Source organism: Mobula birostris, chromosome 4, assembly GCF_030028105.1.
Source record: "Mobula birostris isolate sMobBir1 chromosome 4, sMobBir1.hap1, whole genome shotgun sequence".
Classification (NCBI taxonomy): domain Eukaryota; kingdom Metazoa; phylum Chordata; class Chondrichthyes; order Myliobatiformes; family Myliobatidae; genus Mobula; species Mobula birostris.
In genome coordinates, this window is record NC_092373.1 from 40,408,860 (window position 1) to 40,433,470 (window position 24,611).

The window sequence follows — 24,611 nt, forward strand, 5'->3', positions numbered from 1 at the left end:
TTACATGGTGAGAATGCACAGGATAGGAAAAAGCTGCAGAGGGCTACAAACATAGCCAGCTCCATCCTCCCCACCAACAAGGACAGCTTTAAAAGGCGATGGCTCAAGAAAATGACATCAGACATCCATCGTTAAAGACCCTCATCATCAGGGACATGCCCTCTTCTCATTACTACAGGATCCTACAGGTAATGAAGAGGTACAGGATCCTGAAGACCCACACTCAATGAAACAGGAACAGCTTTTTTCCCTTTGTCATCAGATTTCCAGTCAGTCCATGAACACTACCTCATTATTCCTTTTTATTTGCACTATATATTTTGTAATTTATAGTGAAAGTTTGTCTTTGCACTCTACAGCTGCTACAAACAACAAATTTCAAGCAACACACACAAAATGCTGGAGAAAATCAGCAGGTCAGGCAGCATCTATAGAAATGAATAAAGCGTCGATGTTTTGGGTCAAGACCTTTCTTCAGGATGAAATGGAAGAGGGAAGTTGCCAGAATAAAAGAGAGATATGGGGGAGGGGAGGAAGGCTAGCTAGAACATGATAGTTGAAGTCAGGTGGGTAGGAAAGGTAAAGGGCTGGAGAAGAAGGAATCTGATTGAAGAGGAGAGTGAAGCGTCGGAGAAAGAGAAGGAGGAGTGGAAGGTGGAAGGACTGTTTGGGGCTCTGAATGAAGGTGAAGGAGGAGGTGAATGCAGGTGTAACACTTCAAACTGCTTGCAGGGTTAAGAGCAGGGAAGGAGATGAATGGACAAGGGAATCACAGGGAGGGAGCGATTTCTGGGGAAAGTGGGGGGGTGAGGGAAAGTAAAGATAGGTTTAGTGGCAGGAATCCTTTGCAGTTGGTGGAAGTTGCAGAGGATGTTTTTGGATGCAGAGATTTATGGGCTGGAACAAGAGGAACTTTTTCACTGTTAAGGCAGCGGGAAGATGGGGTGAGCGCGGATGCTTAGGGAAATGGAGGAGATCCGAGTGAGGGCAGCATCAATGGTGGAGGAAGGAAAACTTCATTCGTTGAAGAGGGAAGAGATCTCTGATGTCCTCGAAAGGAATCCTGGGAATAGATACAGTGGAGGCAAAGAAGATAGAAAAGGGAATAGTATTTTTACAGGAGATAGGGTGGGAAGAGGTATAGTCAAGATAACTGTGGGAATCGGTAGGTTTATAAAAGATGGCTGGTTGACGGCTTGTCTCCAGAGATGGAGTCAGAGATATCGAGAAAGGGGAAGGAGGTATGAGAAATGGACCAAGTGAATTTAAGGGCAGAGTGGAAGTTAGTGGCAAAGTTGATTAAATTGACGAGCTCAGTATGGGTACAAGAAGCAGCACCAATGCAGTCACCACTGTAGTGGAGGAAGAATTAGGGAGTATTGCCATTTAAGACAGTGACAATAAGACTGATTCTGATTTTACACTCTAATTGAACTACCAAAGATTTTGACAGTACAATGTGCCCACTAAACCTGTGTCTAGTCAGACATTTCAGATCGGTGGAGAGGAATGGCTCTATGCTGCCATGGTGCCTGTTTTTGAGCACAAGCAATTGTGTTATCAGGATTATTTCTTATAATGCTATTTCGAACTTTGACTAGCTCTAGTATAATAAAGTATTATTTTATTACATCCCTTAGGGTCTTCTGCCCTTAGGGAGCAGACAATCTGAAAATTATCCACAAAAATGCTAAATAATGATCTGAGACTAAAGAATCTACACCAACAGTTATGCTGGTCAGATATTACTTACTATTCTGTTCTTCAAGCAATGTAAGATTTCGTCTGTGCACAATATTTAACCTTCTTCCACTGCTGTGTGCAAATGGTGAAAATGGATCTGTAAGATTATTCACAAAATAGTAGCTGTAAGCATGATAGAATTTTATGTAAGTTTGAACATGCAAATTACAAGATGCTCTTACCATGTGAAAGTGCTCTGAAAGTGTTTGTTTGAATCCTTTCTTGTAGTATTAGAGCAAGTGCTGCCTGACACAGAGCAGTTTTACTTGTAGCTTCCTTCGCTGGGAACAGTCCATCATAATGTTGAGGGATAAAATTCGTGTGTACACTTCCAGCCTCAAATTCTGGATGAGCAGCCAGGTTGAACAAGAAATTTATATTTGTGTTCAAGCCCACGATCTGTCAGAAACAGAATCAATCAACATTCAGCGGACTTGTGCATCCAGAACTTCCAGTCAGTCATTCTTAAACAGATAAAGTTGAAATGACTGAATTCACTGATGGAGTTTCAATTTGAATGATAAGTAACATTAAAACACAGCAGCAATAGTTCAGTAAATAAAATCAGTATAGTTGTAGATCCAACCTTGGTTTAAAATGTGAAATTAAAATATAACATAAAAATATAAATTCCATAAAACATAGAGCAAAGCATAAACAAAATGCTGGAGGAACTCAGCAGGTCATAAAAACACAACAAGTGACAATCATCCACCTTCTAAATAAATTCAAAAAAGATGAATTGATGAATTATAACTTCTGTACAAATTCTTCAGATTATAGGTTTTCATACTAATGTGAACTCCAAAATTCAGATAAAATGCTACTTAAAACCAGAACTTTGGTCTGTAGAGTACGTCTTTAGACCATAAATCCAGGGAGCAGAATTAGTCCACTTGGCCCTTTCAGTCTGCTCTGTCATTTGATTACGACTGATTTACGTTTCCTTCTCAATTCCATTCTCTGATCTTAGAGACATAGAAAATAGGTGCAGGAGTAGGCTATTCGGCCCTTCGAGCCTGCACCACCATTCAGTATGGTCATGGCTGATCATCCAACTCAGAACCCTGTACCTGCCTTCTCTCCATACCCCCTGATCCCTTTAGCCACAAGGGCCATATCTAACTCCCTCTTAAATATAGCCAATGAACTGGCCTCAACTGTTTCCTGTGGCAGAGAATTCCACAGATTCACCACTTTCTGTGTGAAGAAGTTTTTCCTAATCTCGGTCCTAAAAGGCTTCCCCTTTATCCTCAAACTGTGACCCCTCGTTCTAGACTTCTCAACATCGGGAACAATCTTCCTGCATCTAGCCTGTCCAATCCCTTTAGGATTTTATACATTTCAATAAGATCCTCCCTCAATCTTCTAAATTCCAATGAGCATAAGCCTAGTTCATCCAGTCTTTCAACATATGAAAGTCCTGCCATCCCAGGAATCAATCTGGTGAATCTTCTTTGTACTCCCTCTATGGCAAGGATGTCTTTCCTCAGATTAGGGGACCAAAACTGCACACAATACTCCAGGTGTGGTCTTACCAAGGCCTTGTACAACTGCAGTAGTACCTCCCTGCTCCTGTACTCGAATCCTCTTGCTATAAATGCCAGCACACCATTCGCCTTTTTCACCGCCTGCTGTACCTGCATGCCCACTTTCAATGACTGGTGTATAATGACACCCAGGTCTCGTTGCACCTCCCCTTTTCCTACTCGGCCACCATTCAGATAATAATCTGTTTTCCTGTTTTTGCCACCAAAGTGGATAACCTCACATTTATCCACATTAAATTGCATTTGCCATGAATCTGCCCACTCACCTAACCTATCCAAGTCACCCTGCGTCCTCTTAGCATCTTCCTCACAGCTAACACTGCCGCCCAGCTTCATGTCATCCGCAAACTTGGAGATGCTGCATTTAATTCCCTCATCCAAGTCATTAATATATATTGTAAGCAACTGGGGTCGTAGCATTGAGCCTTGTGGTACCCCACTAGTCACTGCCTGCCATTCTGAAAAGGTCCCGTTTATTCCCACTCTTTGCTTCCTGTCTGCTAACCAATTCTCTATCCACACCAATACCTTACCCCCAATACCGTGTGCTTTAAGTTTGCACACTAATCTCCTGTGTGGGACCTTGTCAAAAGCCTTTTGAAAATCCAAATATACCACATCCACTGGTTCTCCCCTATCCACTCTACTAGTTACATCCTCACAAAATTCTATGAGACTCGTCAGACGTGATCTTCCTTTCACAAATCCATGCTGACTTTGTCCGATGATTTCACCGTTTTCCAAATCTGCTGTTATCACATCTTTGATAACTGACTCTAGCAGTTTCCCCACCACCGATGTTCGGCTAACCTGTCTATAATTCCCCAGTTTCTCTCTCCCTCCTTTTTTAAAAAGCGGGGTTACATTAGCCACCCTCCAATCCTCAGGAACTAGTCCAGAATCTAAAGAGTTTTGAAAAATTATCACTACTGCATCCACTATTTCTTGGGCTACTTCCTTAAGCACTCTGGGATGCAGACCATCTGGCCCTGGGGATTTATCTGCCTTTGATCCCTTCAATTTACTTAACACCACTTCCCTACTAACATGTATTTCCCTCAATTCCTCCATCTCACTGGACCCTCTGTCCCCTACTATTTCCGGAAGATTATTTATGTCCTCCTTAGTGAAGACAGAACCAAAGTAATTATTCAATTGGTCTGCCATGTCCTTGCTCCCCATGATCAATTCACCTGTTTCTGTCTGTAGGGGACCTACATTTGTCTTAACCAATCTTTTTCTTTTCACATATCTATAAAAGCTTTTACAGTCAGTTTTACGTTCCCTGCCAGTTTTCTCTCATAATCTTTTTTTCCTTTCCTAATTAAGCCCTTTGTCCTCCTCTGCTGGACTCTGAATTTCTCCCAGTCCTCAGGTGAGCCACTTTTTCTGGCTAGTTTGTATGCTTCTTCTTTGGAATTGATACTATCCCTAATTTCCCTTGTCAGCCATGGGTGCACTACCTTCTTTGATTTATTCTTTTGCCAAACTGGGATGAACAATTGTTGTAGTTCATCCATGCAATCTTTAAATGCTTGCCATTGCATATCCACCGTCAACCCTTTAAGTGTCATTTGCCAGTCTATCTTAGCTAATTCACGTCTCATACCTTCAAAGTTACCCTTCTTTAAGTTCAGAACCTTTGTTTCTGAATTAACTATGTCACTCTCCATCTTAATGAAGAATTCCACCATATTATGGTCACTCTTACCCAAGGGGCCTCTCACGGCAAGATTGCTAATTAACCCTTCCTCATTGCTCAATACCCAGTCTAGAATACCCTGCTCTCCAGTTGGTTCCTCAACATGCTGGTTCAAAAAACCATCCTGCATACATTCCAAGAAATCCTCTTCCTCAGCACCCTTACCAATTTGATTCACCCAATCTATATGTAGATTGAAGTCACCCATTATAACTGCCGTTCCTTTATTGCACACATTTCTAATTTCCTGTTTAATGCCATCCCCAACCTCACTACTACTGTTAGGTGGCCTGTACACAACTCCCACCAGCGTTTTCTGCCCCTTAGTGTTATGCAGCTCTACCCATATCGATTCCACATCCTCCCGGCTAATGTCCTTCCTTTCTATCGTGTTAATCTCCTCTCTAACCAGCAATACTACACCACCTCCTTTTCTTTCATGTCTATCCCTCCTGAATATTGAATATCCCTGAATGTTGAGCTCCCATCCCTGGTCACCCTGGAGCCATGTCTCTGTGATCCCAATTATATCATATTCATTAATAACAATCTGCACTTTTAATTCATCCACCTTGTTATGAATGCTCCTTGCATTGACACACAAAGCCTTCAGGCTCGCTTTTACAACTCCCTTCGCCCTTATACAATTATGTTGAAAAGTGGCCCTTTTTGATTTTTGCCCTGGATTTGCCGGCCTGCCACTTTTACTTTTCACCTTACTACTTTTTGCTTCTACCCTCATTTTACAACCCTCTTGTCTCTCTGCACTGGTTCCCATTCCCCTGTTGTGAACTAACCTCCTCTCTCCTAGTCTCCTTAATTTGATTCCCACCCCCCAACCATTCTAGTTTAAAGTCACCTCAGTAGCCCTCGCAAATCTCCCCGCCAGGATATTGGTCCCCCGAGGATTCAAGTATAACCTGTCCTGTTTGTACAGGTCACGCCTGCACCAAAAGAGGTCCCAATGATCCAAAAACTTGAATCCCTGCTCCCTGCTCCAATCCCTCAGCCACGCATTTATCCTCCACCTCACTGTCGTGTGGCACAGGCAGTAATCCCGAGATTACTACCTTTGCGGTCCTTTTTCTCAACTCCCTATATTCTCCTTTCAGGACCCTTTTCCTACCTATGTCATTGGTACCTATATGTACCACGACCTCTGGCTCCTCACCCTCCCGCTTCAGGATATCTTGGACACGATCAGAAATATCCCGGACCCTGGCACCAGGGAGGCAAACTACCATCCAGGTCTCTGGACTGCGTCCACAGAATCGCCTATCTGACCCCCTTACTATCGAGTCCCCTATTACAACTGCCCTCCTCTTCCTTTCCCTACCCTTCTGAGCTACAGGGCTGGACTCTGTGCCGGAGGCACAGCCGCTGTCGCTTCCCCCAGGTAAGCTGTCCCTCCCAACAGTACTCAGACAGGAGTACCTATTGTCAAGGGGCACAGCCACCGGGGTACTCTCTATTACCTGACTCTTCCCCTTCCCTCTCCTAACCGCAACCCACTTGTCTGCCTCCGGTGGCCCCGGTGTGACCACCTGCCTGTAACTCCTCTCTATCAACTCCTCACTCTCCCTGACCAGACGAAGGTCATCGAGCTGCAGCTCCAGTTCCCTAACGCGGTCCCTTAGGAGCTGCATCTCGGCGCACCTGGCGCAGATGTGGACGGCCGGGAGGCTTGGAGACTCCAGGGCCTCCCACATCCAGCACAGAGAACAACAAGCTGCCCTCACACTCATACTTCCCCTCTCCTCAAATAACAACAAAAAATGAATACCAAACCTTCCTCGCCTCGCCCGTTTCCGCCTAAGCCCGTTGAGCCAAAGCCCTTAAGCCTTCACTCTGCTCCCAGCTCACTCCGCAGCCCACAAACTATGCTGCCCGCTGTATGAGGCTCTGTTCCTTTTGAATCTTCTGCGCTTCACTGCCCGACGTCACACGCCTGCGCAGTCCCGCCTCTCTGAACGTCGATGTAAAAAAAAACCGAAAAATTCAAAAATGGCTTCCTCCGCACTCCCGCTCCGATTCTCAGACTTCCTTCTTCGAATTAAACCCAAAGCAGGATTTCTGTCCTTTTAAATCTTCGGCGTTTCACTGCCCAACGTCACATGCCTGCGCAGTCCCACCTCTCTGAACGCTCTGATCTTCTCCCCGTAACTTTGCTACACTTACTAATCAAGAACTTATCAATCTCCACTTTAAATATACCTAATCATTTGGCTTCCACAGTGGCTTGGCATTGAATTCAACACCCTCTGGCTAAAGACATCTCTCCTCATTACCGTTCTAAAGGGACATCCTTTTATTCTGAAGTTGTGCGCTCTGGTGCTAGATTCTCCCACAAGTGGAAACATCCTGTTCACATCCACTATATCCAGGCCTTCCAGTATTTGGTAGGTTTCGCTAGGAGAACATCTCATCCTTCTACATTCCGGCATGTACGGGCCTAAAGCCATCAAGCACTCCTCACATATGAGGTACTTCATCTTTGGGATCATTCTTGTAAACCTCCTCTGGACTCTCCCCAACGTCAATAAATTGTCCCTTAGATACGGGGCACAACACTGCTCACAATATTTTAAAGTCTATGTCATTCTATTGAAGATTTATCCAAGAAACATGGCTTATTATTTACATCACATTTAAGTCAAATTCAGAGAACAAAAATATCCACGTTTTTCTCTCAATCCTTTCGCACAGGTCTAAATTATACAATTGGAGCATGGTAGAGGGGAAGTTTGTTACCCCAAATCTAGATTTTTGCAGAGAAGTTCATCAAGATAAACATAATTATTTATTATTATTTGTTAAATCCACATAATGTCAAGGCCCAGTATTTTTTTAAAAGTGATATTTGTTTATACTAGTACAAACAAATTAATAGACAGGTTGAGTTGAAAATCAGCTGAAGAATTCATTGGGAACCATCTATCAGCCACTCAGACCTTTTCACCTTTAAGACTTCTACACAATATCAAAATCCGAGACAAGTCGGAAGTCACTTGCCTTTGCATCCACCATTGAATCATCAATACACTTTGCATTTTGGCCCTCAGCTTTCCACCAATCATATAGATGTCGAAATATAAAACCGGTGACTATTCTACACCATCATCTTTTAAAATTCAATTGCTTCAGAATTTTTTAAATCCAGGATTTGCTATGTTTTGCTAATTAAATTTAACAGCTGTGAAGAAATTTGTCTTTGCTAAATTATGCATCAAATTGTACACTGACTTATTGTTCTACAGTACTTTTTGGCAATAACTCAGAGTTCATACTTCGACGTTGCTGTGAAATGAAATAGGGAAACAATGTGAACCATTGGTAAAAAAGAATAGGGATTGCAGTTAAGTCTTTGTCTGAAAGTTATTCCTCTTCCTCTTTTTAAAATTACAGTATGAACAAGTGGGTTTGTGTAAATGAGATCTCACACCAAATTATCTTCCCCTAGCAGTGGTAAATTAAAACATACCAATGATCATGGAGGTCTCTCACAGCAAAAACTGCCAGAATACTTACGTTGTACTGACGCAAACAATATTTTAATTTATTTAGTGCTGCTGTGCGGTCATGTCCCCAAACCACCAGTTTAGCAATCATTGGGTCATAATGCACTGAAACCTCATCACCTGAAAAAAGACACGAGTAAAAAAACCTATTACTTTCGAAATAGACTTACAAGATTCTGTAATAAAGACAGTGCTTGGAATATTCAGGTCGGGCAGTATTTGTGTACAAATAGATTATATCATCTATGTGTTTCCAATACCTTGTCGGACTCCAGTCTCAATTCTTGTAAAAGCATCTGGTACAGGCGTGGACAGATGCAGCAAAGGACCTGCTCCGGGCATAAAGTTGTTGTTTGGATCTTCAGCATAAATTCTTGCTTCAAATGAATGACCTTTGACAGAGAGTTCTTCCTGTGACATAGGAAGCTTTTCGCCAGCAGCAACCTGAAGATAAATCAATGTATTTTTATTCATAGTCATAGTCATACTTTATTGATCCCGGGGGAAATTGGTTTTCGTTACAGTTGCACCATAAATAATTAAATAGTAATATGTAAATTATGCCAGGAAATAAGTCCAGGACCAGCCTATTGGCTCAGGATGTCTGACCCTCCAAGGGAGGAATTGTAAAGTTTGATGGCCACAGGCAGGAATGACTTCCTATGACGCTCTGTGTTGCATCTCGGTGGAATGAGTCTCTGGCTGAATGTACTCCTGTGCCCAACCAGTACATTATGTAGTGGATGGGAGACACTGACCAAGATGGCATGCAACTTAGACAGCATCCTCTTTTCAGACACCACTGTCAGAGAGTCCAGTTCCGTCCCCACAACATCACTGGCCTTATGAATGAGTTTGTTGATTCTGTTGGTGTCTGCTACCCTCAGCCGCGCCCCAGCGGCCTCAATGACTACAGACCGGAGGCATTGACCTCCCACATCATGAAGACCCTGGAGAGACTTACTCTGGAGCTGCTCCGGCCTATGGTTAGGCCATACTTAGATCCCCTCCAGTTCGCCCACCAGCCCCGACTAGGAGTTGAGGATGCCATCGTCTACCTGCTGAACCGTGTCTACGCCCACCTGGACAAGCCAGTGAGATCTGTGAGGGTCATGTTTCTTGACTTCTCCAGTGCGTCCAACACCATCTGCCCTGCTCTGCTGGGGGAGAAGCTGACAGCGATGCAGGTGGATGCTTCCCTGGTGTCATGGATTCTTGATTACCTGACTGGCAGCCCACAGTACGTGTGCTTGCAACACTGTGTGTCCGACAGAGTGATCAGCAGCACTGGGGCTCCACAGGGGACTGTCTTGTCTCCCTTTCTCTTCACCATTTACACCTCGGACTTCAACTACTGCACAGAGTATTGTCATCTTCAGAAGTTTTTGGATGACTCTGCCATAGTTGGATGCATCAGCAAAGGAGATGAGGCTGAGTACAGGGCTACGGCAGGAAACTTTGTCACATGGTGTGAGCAGAATTATCTGCAGCTTAATGTGAAAAAGACTAAGGAGCTGGTAGTAGACCTGAGGAGAGCTAAGGTACCGGTGACCCCTGTTTCCATCCAGGGGGCCAGTGTGGACATGGTGGAGGATTAAAAATACCTGAGGATACAAATTGACAATAAACTGGACTGGTCAAAGAACACTGAGGCTGTCTACAAGGGTCAGAGCCGTCTCTATTTCCTGAGGAGACTGAGGTCCTTTAACATCTGTCGGATGATGCTGAGGATGATCTACGAGTCTGTGGTGGCCAGTGCGATCATGTTTGCTGTTGTGTGCTGGGGCCGCAGATTATTCACTACATACAACTATCCGTTACAAGTAAGCTAAAGGCTCTGGCATCATGCAATGCCTCTGCAGATTGAAGCACATATTAAAGATCATGTGTCATACTGAATTCCTTTCATCAATTTCTCTCACATTTTTCAAGATCCAGTAGTATAGTACTCATTGTATCATCCTGCAATCTAGATAATGATGTCAAGTCAATTTAAATGTGGTGGCTTGTATAAACTACATCATCACTATTCTAAGATCCAACAATTTCATTCCATAAAGGCACTATAGGGAAGTGGACTTGACTCCTTTATCTGGTCTGGGTTACCAGTGCCCGTAAATGTACAGAACAATGTTTCCCACTCAATGGCTTCTGAATTGGCTTAAAGTGACGCAGTTTTAAAAAATTGAAATCAAAACGTGGAACTGAATACCCATCGTTTTTACATTTTATATCAAGACATGCTAATTTGAATACAAAATTTTATCTTGCAATTTCGGCCCTACAGTTAAGTTGAATTAAACTTGTAGCAGAAATTCGCAGAAATTCAAATCAGCATTTAAAATTCAACACAGAGTACGAGTGTCAGCACGGAGTAGGAAGATCACAATATGAGAATGAGATAAACTTTATTTTGCAGTTCTGACTTATATTTCACATTACATGGTTAAAATAATAACATTTAAGACCATAAGACATAGGAGCAGAATTGGTCATTCGGTCCATTGCGTCTGCCCCACCGTTCCATCACGGTCTATTTTACTACCACGTTCTCGTGCCTTTGCTGCATAGCCTCTGACATCCCTAATAATCAAGAACCTATAAACTTCCACTTTAAATAACACCCAGTGGCTTGTCCTCTGCAGACGTCCTTGGCAATGAGTTTCACAGATTCACTATCCTCTGGCTAAAGAAATCCCTCCTCATCTCTGTTCTAAAGGGACGTCCTTAGATTATGCCACTCTGGTCCTAGAATCTCTCACTACAGGAAACATCCTCTCTATGTCCACTCTGTGTAGGCCTTTCAATATTTGATAGATTTCAATGAGATCCCACACCCCATTCTTCTTCAATTCCAGTGAGTAAAGGCCCAGAGCCATTGGATAGTCTTCATATATTAAACCTTTCATTCCCAGCATCATTCTCGTGATCCTCCTGTAGACCCTCTCCAATGCCAGTACATCTTTCTTAGATTGGAGCCCATAACTGCTCACAAGGTTATTTAAGGCTACTTTACATCAATTTAATAGTTGCCTTTAAAGTGGGGTTAAAAATAAGTAAACTTTTTTTTCTTTAGCTTGTTGTATGATATACCGAAAATGCTACTTCAGAATTCCTTGTAAAAAGCTAGTTTACATCCACACAGAACTACTTTACTTGATCCACAAATAAAAAGGGGTTTTGTTTGCAATTGACAGGATTGGAGGGTTGTGAAAGCTATTCCCTCAGTGAAACAAATACAGAATAAAAAACTTGAGATACCATGGTGATACTTATAAAGGTTTCTTTTGTGATGAGAGATTAATGTGGAAAAAATACATTCTAAAGCAATCTGCAGTGGAGAGTTATCATTATCAACTATTGTCAAACATGTTTGCAAAAATGGTTCCTGGTGAAAAGTGTTATTGCTAGATATTACAAACATGTAATTGCTTGAATTACAAACATGTAATTAACAAATTCAGTCTCTTTCTTACAAGTCTAAATCTTCAAGGTGTTATGACTTCTTTGAATACTTGATACCACCACATCAATGGTTGATTAAATGATATAAAGGGCTGTGCGTGACCTTGTATTGAAAAGGCAAAGCACCTTGTCTGCAAAACAACAACGAAACCAGAAACCTTTGGATATTTAGAGCATGTCCAGTTCATTGATGTAGCCATGCTTTAAGACCAAAACATTTAACTATCATTGCTCTCAGCTCTACTGTAGTCTTGACCTTTAGGTTTAAGCCCAACAGACCGTAGACCTAGTGACCATCTGTTCTCACCTACCCGGAGCTGCCATTCAACAAGGTCAGTTCCTGTTATCATCTCAGTGACCGGATGCTCCACCTGTAGTCTTGTGTTCATCTCCATGAAATAGAAATTATGCTGAGAATCCATGATGAATTCCACTGTCCCTGTAAACCAAAAATAATGATTAAAATGCATTTCTAGACAACTTAGTATTTGATGTTGACCACTGCTTGCAAAAGAAGCACATGGCTCTTGCTCATTATGCTAATCAATATTTTGTAAATAATGCACTTTGACCTAAAAAGTAACACAGCATCTTCAGTTTACTTATTCATATTTGCATAAGCATAGCAATAATCATTATTTTCCACAATTAATATCACACCAGTTTGCAGAAATGTGTAAGCAAGCATATAATATTTATGAAATAAGGCTGAAGAGCAGCAGACAAACTGAGGACAATATTAAAGTTATTTTTAAGGAATACATTAACAGATATTGTAAATTAGGAGCAGAAACACTATTTGATTGTGTTTGTTTTGCAATATTTTAACTTTTCCTTCTTGTATTCAACAAAAACTTATCAAACATACAAATGGCAAAGAGAAGATCCATCAAAGAGAACAACGTTGACTAATATAACCCCATGTCATCAATTGATCTAATTATTGAATGCAGGTTCACACAGAGAAATGTATAAATAAAGCTAATTGAACACAAATTTATCTGACTCATTCAGTGTGCTTACCATTTAACTGCGTAACTAAATAAAGTAAATCTTCCTGCCTGTGAAGTACTGTTAAACATGTACAGCAAATCCCAGCAAAGTGTTTTTGTTGGGAACTATCCAAGGATTGTGAGACAGCGAGATCTTTTGGTGTGATTTCACTGTTGTGTAGAATACCATGTATAATCCAGTCTGTCAAAGGGGGCAGTGCATGCATGAAGCTTTAACATCAAAGCAGAAATTGCTGGAATATTCAACATCAAGTTTAGTATCACAAGCACACGTTGCGAAATTTGTTGAATGAGTCTTCAACTTGAAATATTAACTCATGCTTCTCTTCCCGCAGTTGTTTTTAATTTGCTGAATACTTCCAACATTTCGTTTTACTTGAAGATTTTTAGCATCTGTTGCTTTTTGACTTAAATCTCGTGCACCCCTGTTCAGTTAGTCAAAATTCATTAATGGAGTGTGTTACAGGAAGAATTAATTAGTGGAAGCAGCGTGCATTCTAAATTATTTTCCCCAGTTACCAGATATGCATTATATAGATGAAATTCCCTGCTAATACTGAAACAATCATTGTTGAAAAATTATTATAAAGTCAAGCTTTTGTGCACAATAAGGTGCACTTCATTCTTGCAAAAGTAAAAGTGAAAAGATACTACACTGGGTGCAATTGATTGAATGATGCCAACCTCAGACCTCTAAGCAGGGTGATAATTCCAGAAGGAAGAAAAATACCACAAGTTGTAAGGTACTGGAGAAAGTACAAAACTGTTTAATCTTAATTTCAACACACTTAATGACATCCAATAGTATACTTGTACATCAGATCACTAAGGGTACAGATTTCAAGGAACAGTAAACACAGCCGTCGTGTTAATTGGAGGGCTTCATTTGGAGACAGAACTTGGATGCCAATTTAAGATTGCTTATCAGAAGGTGAAGATTTACAAGAATTTTAGCCAAGAGAGTGAGAAAAAGGTTGCAGAGGTTCCAAGACGTGGAAAAATATTCCACTGGGTGGCTCAGTGGTATAAACTGGGAGTTAGTTACAGATACTTAAATTTATATGGGTCACTGGTTTTCTAGACTGGACCTCTAAGTTATTTATCTTCATCTTTGAATTTGATACCCTTCTTATGTCTTGTTTAAATATTCTGCCATAAAAACCGTGCTGACTAAACATTTAAACAGAAGGGAATTCCGGAGCTACATTCATTTCTCAAGCCTTTCATTTTTGCATGAATATCACACAAGCAACACAGTCAGAACAAAATCTCTGGTTTATCCAGTAACTTTAAGGTCATTAACTTGTGAGATACTTAATGACATCTAATACCAATCCTCAAAAAGGCAACTTCCCCGCAAGCAAAAATAGGGGTTCCCTTGTCCTTGTTTTTCATACCAATAGCCTTTACATTCAGTAATATTCCAACATCTCTACCTCCTACAATGAGATGCCATCAGATATCCTTTTAGCATCCTTACATTTTCTTGTCCTTCCCTAGTGCCAAAGCCTCCTCCATCTCTCGAAAGCAGCTGTCATTCTTCAACTCCAGTCTCTTGCTCACCCTGACTTTGCCAATGGTGGCTGTTCTCGGCTGTTCACACCTTCGGCTGCCTAGTTCCCAAGTTAAGGAATACCCTTCCCTAACCTTCCCTCTGTTTTATTCTTGATCTTCGGTCCTAATACCTCTTTATTTGGCTTAGTCACAGTTTCACTGATAATGTCCCTGAGAAGCCATATGGAACGTTAAAGGCATTATCTAAATGCGAGCTGAAACTGTTCATATTCCTCTCTGCTCAGTTCCTAAATAGAGTTGTATGAACAGAAGAATCTCAGGTTAGAAAATTTAACTAAATGATGCAGAGGGATACCAGCAAGGTTTGGGGCGCAGAGTTTCGATTACATCTATGTTGGCTCTACATAGGCAACAGACTGGTCAGCATTGTAAACTTTGGTGTTTACTTACCAGCACCAACATAATTAACAGCTTTAGCTGCCTGGACTGCAGCTTCACCAAGTCTTCTCCTCACTTCAGGGCTAATTCCAGGCTACAATTTTAAAACAGCAAATGCCAGAGAATGCCTTTATATTTTTCTATCCACAGAAACTTTATACTCTTAGACTTTATCTTAACTAAAGTTCACACACAGGTACAATAGTACAATAGAAAATCATAAAGCTGCCAAAGCTGTTTCCCTGAAACATTCACTCTATTTCTCTTTTCGTAAATTGTGTTGTCTGCCAAGTGTTTTTGATATGTTTTTATTTTAAAATAAAGTAATACTATTCTTCTGAGCTAGTAATGCAGAAGACTCATCTAACAACTCAGTGGCGCTGAGGCCAAATTACATAGGGAGATTGAGAATTTGAACAGCATTTAAAAAGAAAACTGATAATAAATAAATAAGTACTACTAGCAGAGTTGACCATTAAACAAGTTCATTGAATTTCATGTGTTTGCAGTACCACATTAACAAAGTTGACTTAATTCTGAAAAGGATTAATAACCAATTGTGCTGAAGGCCACAATTCAGGAGTTCAAGAAACGACCTTCTCCAGAAGCAATGCAATCTTCCTGCATGTGGGGATGGATAATATATCTTTGCTGGACTTTCCAGCATTGTTAACAGTGTAAAAATATAGATTAGAACTATAATGAATTACTTCAAAACATATTACTTTACAATGCAGAGTCTCATGGAGTTTCAGTACATGAATAATTTCTCTGCAAAACATCCATAATAAAACATTGTACTTAAAAACAACTTAGAGAACTAGTACTTTCATTTTTAAAACATTTTTTTCTGAAGATGCAATTCCTTTAATAGGTAAGTTTTTCTTAACTGACTTCATTTTCCACACCCAGGATTTGTAGAGGAAGGAATGCAGACTGACCAATCACAAGCCTGCAACTGAGACTATTCCATGGGCATTAATGCAAGTGAACCGTAAAGATTGTACCTTCCACTTCGCTTTCCTTTAATGGGACAGAAACTGGTTTCCCCCAAGGGCGCAACAACATTCCATGGAATTTTTGTTACTTGTAAGAATTCTGCAGAAATTATTCTGCAGTTCTGAGAAGTGTGCTTTTCCCCTCAAGTTTCTGGTCACAAAGAAGCAGCTTGTTGAATAGAAAATCCAACATAAATATCAGGGCAACACGATAAAAGATAAAACGTTCATTCAAAAATACTTCTTGATATATTTAAGAGTGATAGTTTGAATAACAGAGCAGAATTTGAATCTATCATAATAAAATTAAAGATATTATGAGTAACTTGTTCCTAAAGGATTGAAAATATGTAAAATTCTAGTAGGTACAATATGCGAGTTTTACCATGTACTTTTCATATTTTAAACCATCTGAAACACCCCTTTAGGTGCCTCTGAGCTGAAACAAAATTGCTTTCTCTAATGCTGCAAAGGGTGTAGTTAATGGAAGCTCCCAATGGTGATTACCTCAACCAAAGCTGGCTAGTTCCACAGGCTGGGCCACATTGATCTGTGTTTTCTTTTAATGATTGAGAAAGATTCCAGCAACTCTATTTTATTTAATATAAATTGTGCTTAAAATTTAGTGAACATGTTCCATTGGTCTGGCTGATTTTCAATTGAATTCCATTGAAAAATACAATGTAATCTAACAGAAGTGCCACCCTGTGATTAATAAACTGCTTAGAGAGAAATTTCCATTTATGGAAATAATTTACCCCAGGTGCTTCTTCAATGATTTTTTGATGCCTCCTTTGTACACTGCAGTCTCTTTCAAACAAATAAACAGCATTGCCATACTGGTCCCCAAACACCTGTACTTCTACATGCCTGCAGCAAACAGAAAACCAAAAACTTATCAGCCACAAGAACACGATACACATGAATCACATACATCTACTGTACGTTTCCACAGATGTTACACTAGTTTTGAATAATTGCTAGATTTAACCCATTTTTTTTTACAAGAATGCTAATGATGTCTAATATTTAAAATCTAAACTGAACAGTATGCCAAGCAGAATTTTCAAACTTTATTCAAAGGTGGTACACAAATATATTATTTCTAAATGGAAGCCACATACCTTGGATTTTCTACAAATTTTTCTAGCAACATAATATCATCATTGAAGGATTTTTGTGCTTCTCTTCGTGCAGATTCCAGTTGCTCAAGGAACTCGGCCTTTGTCTGAGCAATGCGCATACCCTGAACATAAATATCAAATCAGCAATCAAAGAATAAATCTGGTACTTATTCAGATTACTTAAAAAGCAACACGTTTCACTAGTGACAGAGTGTATTTTCATTTTTACTTGTATAATTAAATAGATGCTGTCCCTTAAATGTGGTACATGGAGGTAATTTCCCATCAATAAATCACAGATAACATGAATGAAAGAACCAGCTGCAACATTAACCCAAAGAGAACATGACTTATGCCACAGTAAATAAGACTAGACAACTCAGTGATACTTAACTGCACAAAAATGATTTTCACTTTGTGCAATAAACATTGCAGATATTAAATGTATCTAGTGCCAAGCAGTGGAGCAGAGGACTTCTTACAGACTTAATGCTCAGTATTGCAACCTGTGATGGGTACAGATGAATTGGTTCCAGAATATGAAATCACAGCTCTATTGAAACTTACACATGATTCTTTACAATCTACCTAAGATTACAAAGATAAAGATAAAGCAAACTGTTTCTCTCACCTAACTAATTATACCATGGAGACCCTCACTGAAGCCTCCATCAAAGAAATGTTATCCCTGCTCTTCAGGTTAACGTATGCACAAAACTCCTTATGTACAGAATTGCTTCAATGTACAAGTCCTAACTTGCCTTTAATGGGTTTATATCTATGTTCTGTTTCTTGCAGCTGCATCTTAACTCAAAGTGCTGCTGAAGAATAATTTCTATTCGGCATCTTATAAGGTAATTTTTCCAGGACAGAAAGGGTTCTGTTTAATGTCATTATTCATCTTTCACATGCTCGGGGACTCAGAGAGGGAGTGAAACTGAATGCAATATTCAGATTCAGCTCTATTAGATTAGATTTTTATACCCGTACCTAAAAATCCTGCCTGAACCTTTCCAATGACCAAAAACAGTTAAGCGCTGAGTTTGAGACTCTGCCAGATTGTTTCCTCTGCTCCATAGTTCCAACACCATACATTACATTTCTAACTTATACCTTCAAAACTATGGTGTATTAGACTTCTTGGATCATAATCTTAATCAAATGAAAACATTGTCTAAGAAATAAAGCACATGATCTCAATAATGCCTTAACTAGAATACTATGGAGTCTTGTGCATAAGCATGTGTTTAAAACTCACCATGAATTGTTAGCATTTGGTTTTTGCAGAACCTAACTATTAGGTGTACAAAGAATAAGTAAAAATGGCCCACTCTTGCTTTCTTATGTAACCAATCCTTTATTTCCAAACAAAACACAATATGACAGCTGAATATAGAGATAAATATTCACATGGTTTTCAATTAATCAAACCCCCTTCTTTTGCAGTTCATAAGTTCTGAATTTCGTCCAATTTAAGGATTTTTAAAAAATCTAGACACTACATTACAGGTAATCGATGCAAATATGTTTATAACATAAACCTGTCTGATATCCATTGTTGCTCTTGCAACAATGGGACAAGTGACAGTTATACCAGAGAGGCTCATGTTAAAACTTCACAACTGGAATACATAAAGCAGAGAGCAGTAGATGACTCCAAATGCAAATAGTGACCCTGAGCTTACTCTGTAGACAAATCAATTAAAATTTAATGAACAACTTTGCTACACTAAATATAATATTTTCAATAAATGATCATTGAATGTAACTATAGGGGTATGGTAGCATAATGGTTAAGTTGTTGGAGGTCTAGATGAATGCTCCAGAGGCATGCGTTCATATTGAGTTCATAACATCAGAAGTGAAATAAATCTGAGGTAAAAAAAACTACATATCTTCACTGACAGCATCAATGAAATTGACACACTGTCATAAAAACCTATCCACTGTCGGATAGAATACCTGCAACCTTAATCCAGTGTGGTCTATGTATCACTGCAGACTGACCAATGTAAATGACCCTGAACTGCCCTCTGGAGCTGTCCAGAAAGCCATTCGGTTCCTGAACAAACTAAAACATTCCAGCCAATGACAAGCATATTCTCTTCAGAAATGCGTTTTAAAATTGCATTTATTGCACTTCCAGCATTTGCAGATCCAAATGACCAGGCCTTCCATTCATGCAAGCAGTGAACCTCTTACCTTGCCACCTCCTCCCCGGACTGCTTTTATCATCACGGGGTAGCCAATCCGACTGGCCTCTTCCATTAACTGTTGATCAGACTGATTATCACCATGATACCCTTCAACTATTGGCACTCCAGCAGCTGACATTATGGCCTTTGATGTACTAAATTAAAATTATTAAAAGAAAAATTATTTTATGCATTATACCTCAGTAAAGACTTCCCAGATCATTTTAATGTGAAGGCAGTCTTAAATAATGGAACATTACATGATGAATTTGTGCAATTCATTGCCACAGTTGGCTGCAGAGGCCAAGTCTTTGGCTATAATTAAAGCAGAGGTTGATAGGTTCTTGATTAGTAAGGGTGTCAAAGGTTACAGGGAGAAGGCAGGAGGATGGGTTGAGAAGGATAATAAATCAGCCATAATGGAATGGTGGAGCAAACTCGACAGACCCAACGGCCTAATTCAGCTCCTCTGTATTATGGTCTTAGTACATTGTGCTTTCACTGTGAGGTTAGAGCAATGAGGTATCCCCACCTCAAAATTTTCTTTCAGCTTTTCATTACATTCATATATTTTATTTTTCCAGACAATAAATATTATTGCTAAAGAAATAAAACCCTTCTCATTAAACTCACCCCAAATCAGCAACAAGCATTTTTAGGTTACAGCTTTTCTTTCTAACTCCAAAACCATGTCCTCATTCCCATATCTGAAGAGTGTCCTGATGATATCAAGGAGCATTTTCTGCCTCTCCATCTTGATATTAATTGCTTGCTTGCTTGTTTGTTTATCTGTTTGTTTGTTTATTTATTCTTTTGTATTTGCACAGTTTGTTATCTTACGCACATTGGTTGTTTGTCCATCCCGTTGTGTGTGGTCTTTCATTGATTCTACTGTGTTTCATGGATTTACTGTGCATGCCTGCATGAAAATTAATCTCAGGGTTGTATATGGTGACATATAGGTAATAAAGTTACTTTGAACTTTCACACAAGTACAAGCTGTGGTCTCTCTCCCAAATAGCAAGTCAGGTAAAATTTAGTTTGGGTTTCGAGTCACTTTTTCTTGGCAATTATTCATGGGTTATCTGCACCTTAGGGAGGTGGCAGTGCATCACTCTTTGAGCTGCTGCAGCCTTTGTAGTGAATGTGTTCCCATGTTGCTGCTTGGGTCAGGAGTTTTAGAACTTTGACCCAGCAACAGCGAAAAATGATACATTTCCAAATTGAGATGATGTACAACCTAGAAGAAGGAATTGTTTCCACATGACCGCTGCCCGTGTCATTCTTGGTAGGAGAAATCTCAAGCAGCCAATGAAGCTAATAATTGAATTGAGAACTCTAGTTGTTAGCAAGCATCCCCACGTCTGATCATAAGTTGAAGGGAAGGTCATTGATGGAATTACTGGGCCTATCAGATTCCCTTGAGGAACTCATACAAAAACACTCTTTGGTGGAGAGGAGAGGACAATCCTCCAGAAACCATTACCACTTAGTTTTGTGCATGGTACGGCTTCAGCAAGTGGATTTCTACTGATTTTCAACTTTAATAAAACTAATTGATGCAACACTCAATAAATTCATCTCAGGTCGCTTCCTCGCCGGAACTCAGAGGTTTGAACTAAATCCAAATTATGAGTGTGGTACTGTCATTTGATTGACCTAAAAATAGTAACCTTCCCAGTTTACTGTAACGGTGGATTCATGAGGTGCTAATTAGACAGATCAGATTTGTTCCACAATTTGTCATCCAGGCATATGTTGGCAATTTTTGATTTTATCAGCTTGGCTTGTAATTCAGATAATGAGCAACACAAACCTTCTGCGTCACAGAAGAAATTAGTCAGTGACTTTGTTACATACAGTGCATTTAGTCGTTTTATGTGAAGAGAATCCAGTTGATTGAAGGATAACTTTTGTGATTGCGATAACATCAGGAGGAATACAAGATTGATAATCTACTTAACACTTCTGGCTGAAGAAGATTGCAAATACTTTTTCTTTGATACTCATGCTGGGTTCATTGAGAAGGGTAAAGTTCATGTAATGTCCTCATGTAGTTGTTCAATTGTCTACCATCAGTTATGAGTAAACTTTGGGAGGACAACGTAGCTCTGCACTGATTGATCATTTGTGGCATGGCTTAGTCTATATCCAGTCCTGTGTTGTAGCTTCAACAAACTAGTATCCTTATTCATAGATGTGCCCGGTATGACCTGGCACTCTTTTTTACATACTTCATCGACGGAGAATTGAGCTCCTGTTTAGAAAGTGGTGCCTTATATTACACATTGAAATATAACTCTAGTACTGCTAATGTGTCTGAGTACTCAATGGTACGTAAATTCCGAGCTGCTAGTTTGGATCAGAATGTCTCATGGTATCTAATTCCCTGAGCACATTAAGTTCAATATTGCTTCTTTTCAGTTCTATGATCTTGATCTGCATCCAGCCTTTATCAATAATAATGAAAATCTCTGTTTGCTGAAAGAGTTTTTATGCAGAATTACTTTATGCACCCATAATACAAAGCTTCAGAATGATGGCAATCTCACCCAATTTAATTTTGCTGGTTTTATGTTTCAGATGATTACCTTCTCCACCCTGTACATCCTTCTGTTCTCCCCCTCAGAAACTTACCCAGTTCCCCCTAATAACATCCATGTTATTTGCTTCAACTATTCCCTGTTCCAAGTTCTCATAACTCTGTCATTGAAAAAAAAGTTTAATCCAAATTTCTTACAAGACGTTTTCAGGATTATCTGTGATTTATGATTCCTCTTTTTGGATTGATCATCACAGAAACCTAGAAATGGGAACCTTTGTAACCAACTATTAACTCCTTTGTCACAAACAACAATGAGTGAATTTCTGTTAATCTTCATTGGGGTGGCTGAATTCATTTGGAAAATTACCAACTGTTGCAGCAGGTGGCGCTCTTCTATACACAAGGAATATCTACGTATCAGAGAGAGGAGAAAATCAGTGCCACAGCTACCTCTGCTCTAAGTTGCCTTTGGGCACCAATGCTTAAAGTGTATGGAAATAGAACATTGTTCTGTTCTGCAGAAAACACATCATCCATGTTCATAAACATGAGAAAGTCTACAAATGCAGGAAATCCAAAGCAACACACACAACATGCTGGTGGAACTCAGCAGATCAGGCAGCATCGATGGAAATGAATAAACAGTCGATGTTTCGGGCCGAGACACTGCTTCAGGACTGGTGGGGGGGGGGGGGGAGGGGAAAGATGCCAGAGTGAAAAGCTGAGGGAGGGAGAGGAGGATAGCCACTATAAGGTGATAGGTGAAGCCAAGTGGGTAGGAAAAGCAAAGGGCTGGAAAAAAGGGAATCTGACCAGAGGGGAGAGGGGGCCATAGAAGAAAGGAAAGGAGGACAGGACCAGGGGGAGGTGATAGGCAGGTGAGAAGAGGTAAAGGGCCAGATTGGGGAATAGGAGAGAGGAAGGAGAGGGAAAAGTTTTCACTGGAAGGAGAAATTGATATTCATGCCATCATGTAGGATGCTACCCTGACGTAATATAAGGTGTTGCTCATCCACCCTGTGGGAGGGCTCATTGTGGCAGAAGAGGAGGCCACGGACTGACATGCCGGAATGGGAATTGGAATTAAAATGTTTGGCCACCAGGAAATTCCGCTTTTGGCGGATGAGGCAGAGGTGCTTGATGATGCGGTCCCCCAATTTACAACGGGTCTCACTAACGTAGAGGAGGCTGCATCGCGACCACTGAACACAATGGTGACCATAGCAGATTCCCAGGTGAAGTGCTGCCTCACGTGGAAGGGCTGTTTGGGGCTCTGAATGGAGGTGAGGGAGGAGGTGAATGGGCAGGTGTAGCACCTTAGCTGCTTGCAGGGTTAAGTGCTGGGTGGGAGATTAGTGGAGAGGGGTGAATGGACAAGGGAGTCACAGAGGGAGCGGAGAGAGAAGAGTAGGTAAACATATGTTTGATGGTAGAATCCCTTTGGAGATGGTGGAAATTGTGGAGAGTGATACGCTGGATGTGGAGGCTCATGGGGTGGTAGGCAAGGACAAGTGGAATTTTATCACAGTTAAGGTAGCAGTAGGTTGGGGTGAGCTCAGATGTACGAGGAAGGGAAGAGATTTGGGAACGGGCAACATCAATGGTGGAGGAAGGGAACCCCTATTCTTTGAAACCCATCTTCATAATCTCAAAAATTATTGTTAAGTGGTATTAATACTAAATGGAGCTGATGACTTCAGAAGGAAGAAACTGGTGATCCAACAGCCAGTCCTCATTGGGGGATCAGCGGAGGAGCAGGGACAGCAACTTTAAATTCCTTGGTGTAATAATCTTGGGCTGTCTTCGGCCCAGGGCGTAAGTGCAATTATGAAGAAAACACAGCAGCACCTCTACTTCCCTAAAGTTTGCAAAGATTTGGCATGACATCTAAAACTTTGACAAACTTCTATAGATGTGTGGAGGAGAGGATATTGACTGGTTGCATTACAGCCTGGTATGGAAACACCAATGCTCTTGAATGGAGAACCATACAAAAGGTAGTGGATACGGCCCAGTCCATCACGGGCGAAACCCTCCTCACTACTGAGCACATCTACACAGAGTGCTGTTGCTGGAAAGCAGCATACTTCTTCACGGATCCCCACCACCCCGGTCACGTTCTCTTCTCATCAGGAGGAAGGTGCAGAAGCCTCAGGACTCCGACCTTCAGGTTCAGGAACAGTTCTTACCCCTCAACCACCAAGCTCTTGAACCAGAGGGGATAACTTCATTCAACTTCACATACTATCACTGAACTGTTCCCACAAGCTATGGACTCACTTTTAAAGACTCTTTATCTCATGTTTTTGATATTTATTGCTTAATTATTTATCATTATTCTTTTTTATCTAATACTTGCACCACAATTTGTTGTCTTTTGCACATAAGTTGTTTGTCCATCCTGATGGATGTGATCTTTCATTAATTCTATAATGCCTCTTGCATTTACTGAGTATGCTTGTAAGAAAACAAATCTCAGGGTTATATATGTACTTTGAACTTTGAAGAGAAAATATGGTTAAACAATCAGTTTTTTTTTTATGGAAAATACAATCTTTTTTAAAATCTTTCCAATATCAAAACAACTGTGACAAACAATAAATACCTACTGACCATTTTACATTCATTTCATTTGCTATAAAAGACAATGCAATAAACACAAATTCCTGTTCCCCTGTTACATAAATTTAATTGCATCTTGTTCTTACTCTTAATCAACATTGTTACTATAAACTTCTGAAACTAAATTATAGAGGTATCACTTAGCCACCAAAGTTTTTGTCTTAACAACTTGAAGAACCACAA

General features: G+C 40.3%; 1 protein-coding gene across 7 annotated transcripts in view; it reads right to left on the reverse strand.

Annotated features, from left to right (window-relative positions):
- Positions 1-24,611, reverse strand: part of mccc1 (methylcrotonyl-CoA carboxylase subunit) — a 118,886-nt gene that overhangs the window by 55,962 nt on the left and 38,313 nt on the right. For all 7 annotated transcript variants that reach the window (XM_072255225.1, XM_072255221.1, XM_072255222.1 and 4 more), the window contains 9 exons: positions 19,269-19,416; positions 17,067-17,188; positions 16,701-16,812; positions 14,957-15,038; positions 12,290-12,417; positions 8,774-8,957; positions 8,524-8,633; positions 1,926-2,142; positions 1,754-1,840 (listed from right to left, as the gene is read on the reverse strand). In XM_072255225.1, coding sequence (XP_072111326.1) covers positions 1,754-1,840; positions 1,926-2,142; positions 8,524-8,633; positions 8,774-8,957; positions 12,290-12,417; positions 14,957-15,038; positions 16,701-16,812; positions 17,067-17,188; positions 19,269-19,416 — 1,190 coding nt within the window. The remainder of the gene's footprint in view (positions 1-1,753; positions 1,841-1,925; positions 2,143-8,523; positions 8,634-8,773; positions 8,958-12,289; positions 12,418-14,956; positions 15,039-16,700; positions 16,813-17,066; positions 17,189-19,268; positions 19,417-24,611) is intronic.